The sequence below is a fragment of the Salarias fasciatus genome, chromosome 11 (genome assembly GCF_902148845.1).
Source record: "Salarias fasciatus chromosome 11, fSalaFa1.1, whole genome shotgun sequence".
Classification (NCBI taxonomy): Eukaryota; Metazoa; Chordata; class Actinopteri; order Blenniiformes; family Blenniidae; genus Salarias; species Salarias fasciatus.
The window spans coordinates 4,704,775-4,717,580 of record NC_043755.1 but is presented as its reverse complement, the minus strand read 5'-3'; the positions used below and the strand labels follow the sequence as shown (position 1 = coordinate 4,717,580).

The window sequence follows — 12,806 nt, the reverse complement described above, 5'->3', positions numbered from 1 at the left end:
GAGGAATAAAGTAATGAGGGCAGAAGGAAGAAAGAAAACAGGTGTGGGTACACAGAGACGGAGTGGGAGCTGGAGTGTAATACAAACTTTACAGAATAAACCTCATGCTACACACAGCGAGGGGATTGTGAACAAATTTATGATTTTAAGCAGTCCTCGACTTTCATTTTCCACCTACCGCTACATGCAACCGGCAGTGAGAGAGAAAGGAAACAGGGAGCTAACTCTGCATCAATAAATCAGTTTATTTAAAAGAATATGTTACAATTTATTACAGTAAGCGATGTAACCAAACACTCGTCAGTTTCACATTTCAGCATGTCAAAGGATCTACAAGTCGACTCTGATCCAGCTCCTGAAATCCAGACTGTATCAGCTGAATTTAACATTATAGATCTTACTGAATTAAATAATGCAGGTGACATATAACTTTAGTAAGAATGAGAATGAGAGGCCGAGAGATCGAGAGGAGGGAGAGTTAAAGAGAGCAGATTTAAGGGGGGGGGGGGGCAAATCAGACAATCGGCTGTGTCAGACATGGTTCGGTAAACAGACGGGGATCCTGGGAAATGTGTGCGGTCTTTAGGGCTGCGCATCCAGCCTCAATTCAAAGCTCAACACTTTCAATTAAACCTGGTCTACACGCCCTCAGAGACCTGCTGCAACTCATTAATCACCTAAAGCAGCTTCTGTGAACAGCACCGTCATTATAACAAGTTCTCTTAATAAGAGCCACTAATTCAAATCTATATAATCAGCTGTAGATTTACGAAAGCACCATAACCTGCTAAACCAGAGTAATGATTCACTCACAACTGGAAATGATCATTGATGACGTCCAGCAGCAACATATTTTGTTCTCATGAGTTTGTTGCCAATGGACAAATTGATTGCAGTATATTTGAAGAGGCTTCACTGAATATTTTTACTAACATGATGATCAGAAATACTGCAACACTCGCGGAATCGGCCTAATACTTTCCAAAAGAATCTGACATCTGAGCATACCAGTTCAATAATGTAATAACCTGTAATTATATATTTGTGTATTTTCAGGCCGGCACAAGTATTGCCCCAGCAGATAATCAGGTTATACCTCATTACATGGGTTTGATCATTGCATTCATCATGGAATTAGAACACCGAACGGGCTCATGTTATTTATTTCATTACGTTATGCAATCAGTTGCTAGGAAGCCTTTTAGTGATCGTATCTTTGAGGAGTGGAAAAAACAAAAATCCCTTTTGTTTACAGATCTTCATCTCGCGAACATGCAGTGCATCAGAGGTTTACCGGAGCAGCAAAGTGCTAGCTACAGAGATAAATAGTGCTGCATGGAAAAAAGGCCATTTGAATTACAGGCCTATTATAAATCCTGTGGGAGCTGCTGAAACACAGTAATCACAGAGCAGGAAGGAAGAGGAGGACCCCTGCCGTCTTTTCTGTGTAATGCATATAAAACAGCCTGAGTCCTCGGCGTCACTGCTGCCTCCCGATGCCAGGAAACAGATGCATGGAGTGTTGAAATAACACAATAAATAGAAATCAAGTTGAATGCATGGTTCTGCATATACCATATGTCGACCCAGTGTATAATCACACTGCTGTCTGTCAGTCAGAAGTGGATTGAACGTTAAGTACAAGCTTATTCCAGTAAGCCTGTCCCTATTTGCCTTCCAGGTCAGCTTTAGCACATCTGGAGATTGTTAATACTGTTGGATAAAGTGCAACATTGATCTAAAGTTCACCTCGTTCCTGCAATGAGTGACATATGCAAATAAACCAAACAGAAACACAATACAAATTTTTTTATAAAAAAAGGTCTACTTTTTCTTTCCCTTCTCTCATCAAGCCTGATCGCAATGATAAAAGTTATCTCTTGTAGTGCATAACAGATGAGTGATGATTCAGCTGTGACTTACATTCAGAGAGCGTCCCTCTTGTTTGTACCTCCCTAACACACTGAAACACGCGCACAGAGAGACACACGAGACACTGCCGCTGTAATTCGCAAATTGAGAAGCTAGGTGTCTTCCTGTGGTCAGCCCGCAGCGCCGCTGATTACTGCAATCTGTGTTCCTCTTTGTGAGCGCTGACAGGTTCCACTTTCCCTTCTGCGTACACGTATAATTCCTTTTTTCAAGTACGGCTCCTTCAAGAGGGGCTCGCAGCCTCCTCGTTTGCACGTCACGGTCCACTTCAGGTCCCTGCCAATAAGTAAAAGGGGCTCGCACGGATCCAGTCTACAGACGCCTGGTTTCTTCTGGACAGAGCTCTGCTCGATGCATGGCTATGATGTGCTGGATTCGAGAGTTCTGGGTCATGAGTCTGTACGCTTTCGATGCTCGTGTTTGTCAGATGTGTTCATCAGCAGATGCGTGTACGGAGTAGCTTCTGATGTCGGATTGAAGGAGTGTGAATGGCGTCCGCGGAGTTATTAGCTGAGAGTGGCTGGGTCTGGGGCGAGGTCAAGGCCAAGTCTGAGCTCTGTCGCTGATGACGATGGACTGGATTTAAGAGGTAACGATCTCCCTTCCTAGGTGCCCCCATCCCTTCTGTGCCTCAGCAGCTGGAATATATTCTGCAGGGGAAACAGCGATCAGGGCCAAGTCGTACGAACTTAAAAAAATCATAAAAACTATCTATTCTTGTATCGCAGGCTGGACAGAGGCAGGCAGAGCCTTACCTTGCCACACATACCATCTTTATTGCAGTTCTTATTGTCCTTGTCTGTCGCTTCCTCTTCCACCTGAAAAACACACACACGAGAGCACTGAGCACAAACAAACGGCTTGTAATAGAGGTGATTGTGCGATAGAGGAATAAGAGATACGAACCTCCTTCCTCCACTTGAGCTCACAGAAGACTCTCTCAAAGCACTCATGCATGTAGTTAAACTGAACGTTTCCCAATCACAAACACAAAGAGAAACAGAATTAAATTGAACATGAAAGTGACACTGTCTACTATTCAAAATAGTAGAAACTGTTTCTTTTCTCCTTTTGATACCACTGATGCAGTATTACTTAGCCTGAATTCTGAAAGTGCAGACCAAAACCAAATAAATGTGTCCAATCAGAAAACATGTTCAATTATATTTAGAAGTGCCAGTAATCAAGTGTCAGTTCAGGCTTAAAGCTTCGCTAAAAATCTGGCTTTGGTAGTTTGTAGAGGCCCAAAACATGACTGGTAAACCTAAATGGAGTCTCTAACTGTGTTGACTGCTCATGAAAACAGCTATGGGATAAAGCGCAACTTGGAAGCTGAAGCGATGTCCTCATTTTGCATGTTTCAAATAGGTACATGAGGAAAATGTGCTCTGTATCTCATGTCTGCATCTGCTCCTGGATCATCATGATAAGAGTAGGCGTAATAGGATGATAATTTTCTCTGGAGAGGCTTGATGTGTTCTACGAGCTGGAATATATTGGCAGGATGAAGGAAGGCGAACCACATCGTGCATCTAAAGTAGCTTCATATTCATGGTGCAGACAACTGATGAAGCACAATGTGTAATTGTAATTGATAACATGTTCTTTCATTTCACAGCCTTAAAATAAAATTCAATGATGAATGTTTCAGGGCAACAGTCTGGAGACTGGTTTTGTAAACTAAAATGTTAACAATGACCTGTAAATCTGAACATGTAGGATACAAGTTAATGTCAATCAAATAAACAGTAGAGAGGGAATCCATTGATTCTAACAATGGTCACAACTCTGTGGTTGTACGACTACAGTAGCTGTTTTAGATGGTAATAAATTTGATTAGATGTGCGTTACTTACATAAGGAGTGAAAATTTTCACCCAGCGGGGTTTCTTCTCTCCTCGTGCATATTCAAAACAGAAGGCCATGCCCTCTTCATCCGTGTCCCACCTCTGCATTTCCCCCCAGTCGAAGGCAATCACCTGGTTCTGGTGCAACAAGGAGACTTCAGGGCACTCTGTCACAAACACACGCGCCCCTAACCACACACACACACACACACACACACACACACACACACACACACACACACACACACACACACACACACACACACACACACACACACACACACACACACACACACACACACACACACACACAAGCAGTAGGCCTTGCCTCAAGTGTTCCGTCCTCGGTGCAGGCGTGCAGCTTGAAGTGGTGAATGCTGATGGCCATGATCACGTGGCCTTTACGCCGGGAGTCGCAGGAACAGTGAGGAAATATTATCTCGTTGTAGCCCTCACAACTCCGCAGCAGGCTCAGGTACTGAAGGAGACAGTGGCAGCGCGCAGGCTGGTGTTTAGATGCAGGGTGCAACGTTATGTTTTCGCTTAAAGCTATAACAGCAAGGTTGTAACAGAAGATTTCACTCATTTAATGGTTCTTTTTTTTTCTTCCCCCCCAAGCAAAAATGGGCATTTATGACACTGGAATCAAAGCTGCAGACTCCCTGATCGAACATCCTGCAGTTTGTTATATCACACAGTGAAGACACCAAACAGGTGAGAGAACCGTTGTGCTATAATAAGCAGCTATCTGTGTCAGTCGCCGCACCGTACTCTACTCTGGGGGAGAAAAGTGTTCTGTGGCGAACTGACCATGGGCATCTTCTTCTGCTCTGCCAACTTCTGCAGCTGGTAAGACTTCTGCTCGGCTTTGATGAACCCTTTCTTCACATCATCCAAAGCCTGGGAAGATTTCGGACAGAGGACATCGGTGAACACATAGTAAAAAAAAAAAAAAAAAAAAAAATCCATTTGGAAAAAACAAACACATGGAAAATTTCAGACGCGCACACCTGATGGAAGAAATAGTTGACAGCAAGCTGATTATCATTGAGCAGAATTTCTTCTTCTGTGGTGAAGAGCCATTTGCGCAGGGTGAGGCAGGTTCCCGGGATGGCTGAGGTATAGTTCTGTACATACAGTTTGTGGGGGAACTCGTTGGGAGCAAGTTTGCGCACTGAAGAAGAACATTATAAAACAACAAAGGCAGAAAGGAAAGAGGATTAGATAGAACCCTGTGCGAAGGTTCAACATTTACAGCATCATTTTGTAATCACTGTCTGATAATCAATACTGAAACCTCTGGCTGGTAATCCCCACTTTAGCTTCCCTAAGAGATTGACATAGGCGTCTTCTTCAGAGCTGCACTGACTTTGTTTGTTAAAAAACAAAAAGTATCATCAGTAAATTGTCATCAGTTTTAAAAAAAGGTTTCTACTTTAACTGAAATGTGAAATATCAGAGTGGGCAGAGGTACTGACGCTTTCTGTTTTAAAATAGCTCGAAAGAAACAGCTGTTGGAATCAAAAACTCAGTTTCTAGCAGCTGAGTCTTGCTGTGTTTAAATTTGGAGCTGTACTTGGACTTTCTCCATGTGTAAATAGACTAAATTAACCCGTGTGGTTAAGTGGCGTGTTTATTACTCACCAAAGGTGTGGTTGATGACTTCGAACAGGGCGAAGTAGCTGGCTGTTACACTGTCCATTCCTAGTTTCATAACCACAGCCTGAAGGAGTAGAAGTCAGTATGAACACAGACAAGACTTCACCGTAATGGTTCATGAAATAAATGAGTCAATCAGTCAGTAAAACTCACATTTTTCACAAAGAAGTAATACAAGGTATCTTTAAAAATCTGAATCAATTATTAAAATACCAAAGCAAAACAGAACTGGTATAAAAACCTTTTAATGAATGAAAGCAAGGCGGGCAGCGAGCGTTTACCTGGTAGACCTGGTCTGTGGTGGAGTTTTTACGGACTCTGACAGTGAGCGTAGTTTTGTCTGGCATGGCTATTCTCAGCTCCACATCCGACACACCGTTATAGTTCTCCATCAAGAAAAAGAGACAAAAAGAAATAAATGTCTGTAGATTCACAGGCTGTAAAAGACAAATGCTACATGGAAAGGGTTTTCTCCCCCCTCTAAAAAAGGTCGAGACGATGTGTAAAAGGTTGCAAATTTCATAGAAACATACACAGAGCGCTGAGACTTCTTTTATGTAGAAAAGACAGAAATGAAGAATAAAAACAGGATTTACTCATAAGTATGCAGGACATTTTAAGCTATATTGCTGAGATTATTGGGTTTTTTGTATTTTGAGGTTATTCAAATTGTGTTAAAAAAACAACAACCTTGCACGAGGCAGAGACACAAACCTTTTAAGATTAAAGACTCTGCTATAGTCAAATCCGGCCAAATGAATGTAAGCATGTTGCCTTAGTAACCGTGTCTATAATCTTCATGTTACACATGAGTTCATCGGCTAGATGCCTCATAAAAAAAAAAAAAGTATCAAAACCAAAAGCCAACAAGGGCTAAAAACTTCAAGCACTGAACAACATCAGCCGTTTGTTTCTTTTTCTAGCTGGTTCTGCTCTGTTTTATTTACCTCATCCGACTCAGACAGGAACTCCTGCATGATGTCGCTTTCTCCGATCACCCGTACAGAGCACACTGCAGGACGACACACACAAAATATTAGTGAAAAACTTCATAGCCATCAACAGTAAAAAACCTTTCTAATCATGATTTATTGCTTAATCCTACAAACTGGAGGCAGAACAATTCAAAGCAAAGGCTCTGAAAAAAAACCTCACTCCCCCCTCGGCCTCACCCTTCTCCAGGTATTCTTCGAGGCCTCTGCGTCGGGCGTCCAGCTGCTGCTCCGACAGCGAAAAGGGCCATTTCCCCGGCAGTTTGGGGAACGTGAAGTTGGCGAACTCTCTCTTCAGGTTTTGATGCAGGATGACAAACTCCCGGTAACGCTTGGAGCACAGCTGTCTGCCTGCCATGTACACATTGTAAACCTAAAGGACAGAAAAAGAACAATGAGGCATAAAAAGAGAGAAGAAATGGTAATCAGAAGATGCCATGCCTTCACAGCTTGTTTCATTCGCTCATTCATTTACTGTGTGTACGCTCACTCACCACAAACTTTTCATGGTTGAGCTCAGTGTGCTTGTAGCTGGGAACGGAGATGGGCACGGCCTGTTTGTCAGAGTAGTCATAGCAGGACTGGGCGGAACCGTCGTCTCCAGGATCCAAGCAGTCGGCCTCCTGAGGCGGGACGGACAGCACGGCCAGCACCAGCTCTCTCTCGCCGGCCCGGATCAGATCCACCACCTGCTTGTGTGTCGCCCCTTCCACATTCACGCCGTTTCTGTAGAGCGGAAACAGACAAGGATGAGAAAGTTCAGTCGTTTATAACTGTACAGCTTATCCCTTTCTAAGAATAGTGCCACTTTTACACAATGACAGAACGCAATCACAGCTACGAATGACTGTGAATTTGAAAAAACAAGTATGTCACAGACTAGACGGCCACAAAGGGCAGAATCACTCAGAGGGATAAACTTGAATGAATGAGCACATCTGTAGTACTTTGTAAAAAAAGAAGAAAAAAAAACATAACAGTGACATTTTGTAAGGAAGTAGTTATTATTTGCCCATTTTCTAATTGTACTGATCACTTGTTTAAAACCATGAGTGTTACTCATGAGGTTTGCTTGGCTTGGTACTGGGATTTTATTCCAGCCCAAAAAGACTCAAAATAACTTGAGCATCATACACACCGCAGAGGGTGTGTGCTCTCTGGCAGTCAAATATCAGAGGGATGACCAGGCTACGATAATCTCACCTACACTTAACTTTGCTCAAAACAGTCCAAGCAGTCTCTTAAAGTTTCCTGCATAAATTGCAGCTATTCACCAATAAACAAAACAAAGAAAAAAAAAAGCATACTTCAATGGAATGGATATGGTGGCAAATAACGGTGGAACTGGAATAACACTGACTAACATTCGATAAATCCATTCATTTTTGTGCGACTATAATTGATTTATATACTTTCAACAAAAGCCTGAGAAGACTTAACTTCCCTTTCAACAACTTTCGCAGACTATCCAAAATGTGTTTGGATACTGGAACAGCAGAAAAGCAAGCCAATCAAAGCCTTGGGGGAAATCTCAGTGCATGTGAAAAGAAACCATTACTACAAGCTGTCATATGTGTGTATGGTCGGTGGGACTGTCCCCCTGGCATCACAGCAGCACAAAAAGAAACCTTACGGTCAGGTGGGGAACTCTGAGCAGTTTTTTTTCCCTTCTCTAATTCAGGGTTGCGGGGCTCTGGAGCCAATCCAAGCTATCAGAGGACAGAGGCAGGATAACCCTCTGGGCACATTAGAGTCACCACCTCACCTTAAACACATGTTTTTGAGCTGTGGGAGCAAACTGGAGTACAGGGAGAAAATCCACAAATATTTAGTGCAAAATAAAAAGTGTAACAGTTAAAACTTAGACTATTTCTGAAGACCTACAAAACACCTCAGATTAACTTGGCACATTTTGATTAGTCTATTAATACCAACAGTTGTATATATTATTTTTTTCATTATTTGAAAAATGATCAGAGTACAATGTTCAACCAAAAATCACAACATGGCATTGGATAAAAGCATGACTGAATTAAAAGACAGGTCATTCCTCAATATTTTAAAAACTGCTGTGCTTTAAAGGCTTTCTGGAGTTTTGTGTGTCCTAACTGTATAATAGCCAGAAAAATATCTTGTTTTATTCAAAGAAAGAACAAAGTCATCTCCAAAGATGCCAACAGATGTTTTGTGTATCCAAAGCAGCATGTGTGTGCTTCCTCTCAGCACAACAAGGGGATTCAGACAGGAGAAGATGGGAAAACCCTAAAGGAGAATAAAGAAACGCCTCACTCGAAAACTTAAGACCAAACTCTTAGTGACTGTATTAAAAGGCTGAGGCTCTGAGAAGACACATTTTAATACCTATGGAGTTGCAAGATGAACATGCAATCAAGAGAGGCTCCCAGAGAACGAGCACACACAGCAAAACCCAAACTAATCTTGGAGGGAAAAGATGACTAAGTAAGCAGCAGTTAGCAAACAGTAATATTGGAGACACAAATGCAACAAACTTGCAGGTGTAGTGGGAGAAAGTGCAAAGTCTTCAGCAACACAAAATGCAGACTAAGCATTTTGACAGTTTATTCCCTCCTGCAGCTCCATGATGATATAATAAGCACCTGCTATAGTGTCCTTTGCACTGGTACTCTCAGCATTTCTGACTGTGATAAACAGTTTACACAGGCCATTTCCTGTCATGCATCATCACTCAGTCTTCTCTCTGTAACTTTGGTGGTAAATAATTTATTGTGTGTTTCACTATGTATGCAGTTCACAAGTTAATAGTTTTAAGTTTCAAATATATATAATTTTATGTATGCTGCATAGATATAGAAGAGTATGCAAGAATTAAATATTATGCACAAAACAGGATGCTGAAAAACACTGTCCAGGGGAATAGATTATTGTGCTTTGAAGCGGTTTCTAAATGTGCAAAGAAGTATTGATTGTAAAAAGAATAGTGGGCACTGGGCACTACAGCAGTGCAGCTAATTGTGTACACACAGATTCTCAGAAATACCATATGAACCCGGGTCAAATAAACAGATTACTTCACAAGAAGTGTACAGAGATTGAGAAACAATTCCGAATGTCTGAGTTGCAGAAAGTGAGAAATAAAACACGTCAACAATCTTAATTATGTGAAAAAAAGACCTTAAATAAAATCTCAAATGAAGAACAAGTTTTATGAGGACCAAGAAAATGGGACAGGGTAAACAATTAAAAATCATTCGCAAACACATTGAAACATAAAAATACATCTTGGTGTTTGTTTTCTCTTTTTTTGGAACAAATTGTGTTCCACTCCCACGCATCCGACTGCTGTCCAAGTGGGGACTTTCTAAAAGCTCTCAGATACTAATGTGTTATGGCTCAGTCGTTCTGCGTTTGTGCAGCTACAGTACATGTGAAGGAACATTTCCTATTGATGTGTTCTGCAATTATGTACCAAACCTTGTTGCAGTAAAGAAAACAAAGCAGTAATTGCATGTAGAAGCAATGTCCAGCAACATTATTGTTTTCACAATAATGTAATATTTTGTAATATTGCTTGCAATTTATCTGCAGGTTTTCATGGGGAAAACATGTTAGCTCATATTTGCTGTTGTTGTTCCCACCTCTAAACTTGGAATAGGGGCTTTCTCAGCAGTAAGCCTTACAAGTTCCCAGCCTCATGAATTGGCATTGAGTGCTTTTGACAAATATTTTGTGGTAATATTTTATTAAAATGCATGTTTGCTCTATATGCAGTTAGGCTGCAGGTTGAGTTCTATTCAGTCTGTTATGTTAATCAGTATGCCAGTACAGGCAATTGATCAGCACTGTCCATGTCAACTGAAAAAAATAAAGTAAAAATGCATCCATACATATGTTCCACACAGAAATACCAGGGTCAACAAACTGCCAGGTTTCGGCAGGCCATCCATTAATAAAGCAGTGTGCCAGAGGCAGCCAATCAAACAGTGAACTTCAGTGAGAAAAGCCAATCAGAACTGAACTAAAGGCATCCCTCCCTTTCTGCGTCCCCTTATTCAGCACACAGACACACACAAGCACCAGCATTGATGCTGAGCTGGATGCTGTGTGTTCTCCATAGCAACAGAGTCTAGCATCAGCAAGCCATCTCGGTGCATACTAACACGGCAGTGAGGACAGCCACCTCTGTCCTGAATGCAGCAAGCACAACGCCAACCAGTGCAACCAGTATCCAGTAAGAGCATGCAATGTTAGTTTATTTCATGATGCTGATCTTAAGGAACAAACGATTAATGTAAACAATGCAGACTATGCTGGAAGCTGCTCGTCCTGCAGAAATACTGCACACTGCACCCGGCCAGAATGACACAAATCTGTACAAGGGACGAGTTGAGAATATTTGGCATGCTTTGGGTGTGAGGGATGGATTTCAATGTGACAGGAATTACTAATGATCCTTGGATCTACTCTCACTAACAAACACAGACAGTTCTTTCATCGGGATGAACGGACACTGTGCCCTGCAGGACCTATACGACAGTGCATGCACTCACTGGCACTTCCCAGTCAAAAGCGAGCCACACTCCAAAACTCATGTTACCTTTCATTTTCATCGGCGCGATATCCCGGCGATGAAAGAGTTATCTACACATTACTTAACGCTGTAATCTTCTTAAGAGTTGAGCTAAAACAGTAGCGGTCACTTACACCTCGAGAATGCGGTCCCCCTTGGAGATACCGGCTCTGTCGGCGGCTCCTCCGGGAAGGACGGCGCTGACATGCTGCAGGGGGGCGTACAGTTCCCCGTTAATGCTCCGGAGCTGCCCTCCTTCACTCACTTGTCCGCGAACGTTAAATCCGTAGCCCGAGTCGGACTTCACTATCCGAACTAACCGCGGGCCCGAAGTAACGGTAGTCATCGTCTGGCAGCTGCCGCCGGTGCCCGGTGTTACGTTACCGCTACCGGAGCCGTTTCGGGAGGACGGGTGAGGCAACGGAGGGACCGGGGAACAAACACCTTGTCCCTCGACGTCCGCCATTTTTCCTACGCTGTCTTTATCATCCACCCGAAATCAGCCGACATCAGGTATCCGACAGGCATTAGCTTGTAGTGGCAAGCTAATCACCACTGCTAGCTAACTGACTTAGGCGCGACGGAAATAGCCGAACGCGTCCGATGATTCGCGAGAGGCTGCGGGATGCTCCGGACGTGTTCCAAGTGGATGACTGCAGACTGCAGGGCTTCTCTGGACAGGACGAGTCGCAGCTGCTCAACTAAAATGATAATTTAATCATCTTTCAAAACAACATTTCTGGACAGCTCAGAATCAAGGATGGCTATATTTTGATTTCCAAAGAAAGATGACATTTGGCCCAGGTCCAGTTGCATAAATTAAAATTGGAAGTTCATTAAATGATGTCTTATAATTTGAATACAGTCAAAGTATGCTCCCTCTCCCTAATAAACTTGAGTTTATCAGTAATAAATAATATCTCTAACCAAACAGATATTCAGAATGACTTCTCAGAGGTTAGTCAACAATCTCTGACTCATATGGCTCATATGAAACTTTTACATAATGTTATATGTAGTGCCTTGTAACTATGATCACAATACAACATAATATTAGCTCATTTCAATCCTCACTGTACAAGTAAATAAAGGATTAAATAATATAATAATAATGTTAAATAAATTCTACCAAAGACATGTCCTGCTCTGCTTTTGGGTGATGGACTCACCAATTGTATTGCGTACATAATGGATCCTGACTAGGCTATAAGTTACTAGGCGTTCCATATGAACTTAACAAAATGTGCAAATGAACAGATTATACAAGAATACACCTGATTATTTGTATTAGTAAAATGTGCAATGTAATCGATGGATCTTTGTGCAAATAATAGATAGATTTTTTTGCAGTGTAAAATGTTTTAAAGCGCTTTTCAACCAGAACTAATCATTTTTTGAGAAATAAGCAATTGCAGAATGCACAGAACATCAACAAAAACAGATGTTCCAAGAATTTTAAATATTTTTCTAAAGTCACAAAAACAGAAATCAGACAGTGCTGTTTTGTTGCTTTAGTGTAGATATTGGATACATTTCCCCAAAGCACTTTGCATATGTAATTCTTAGAGAGGTAATATACTACAGATAGGCTATTTTACTATTAGTCGATACTGTTGAGATTAGTGTGTCCAGAGTTTCAACACTTCTTTTAAAATATGAGTTTGCAATCATTGTTTGTATTTCATATTCATCTTTTTTCCAGGCATTCAGCCAAAACTGCAGTTTGAGTATAAATCTCTCTTGGTTTTTAATTCATTCTTTCATTGGTCCAATCAGAAGTCTCAAGTCCGAAGCCATATATTATTCAATTTTAATATTTAAGAATCAG

At 41.7% G+C, this 12,806-nt stretch overlaps 1 protein-coding gene across 2 annotated transcripts; it reads right to left on the bottom strand.

Moving 5' to 3' along the window:
• Positions 1 to 233: 233 nt before the first annotated feature.
• snx27b (sorting nexin 27b) lies at positions 234 to 11,531 on the bottom strand. Of its 2 annotated transcripts, none has more exons than XM_030103432.1 (13): positions 11,113 to 11,531; positions 6,924 to 7,155; positions 6,610 to 6,802; positions 6,385 to 6,449; positions 5,719 to 5,823; positions 5,423 to 5,501; positions 4,789 to 4,952; positions 4,589 to 4,678; positions 4,107 to 4,256; positions 3,788 to 3,916; positions 2,839 to 2,898; positions 2,702 to 2,750; positions 234 to 2,582 (listed from the first exon to the last, which is right to left on the bottom strand). In XM_030103432.1, exons 1-13 carry the CDS (start codon positions 11,442 to 11,444, stop codon positions 2,515 to 2,517), a joined length of 1,716 nt encoding a protein of 571 aa, XP_029959292.1. In that variant the 5' UTR covers positions 11,445 to 11,531; the 3' UTR covers positions 234 to 2,514. The 2 variants fall into 2 exon arrangements, with proteins under 2 accessions (XP_029959292.1, XP_029959293.1); XM_030103433.1 differs by having other exon boundaries at positions 2,688 to 2,750; positions 11,113 to 11,444.
• Positions 11,532 to 12,806: the final 1,275 nt, after the last annotated feature.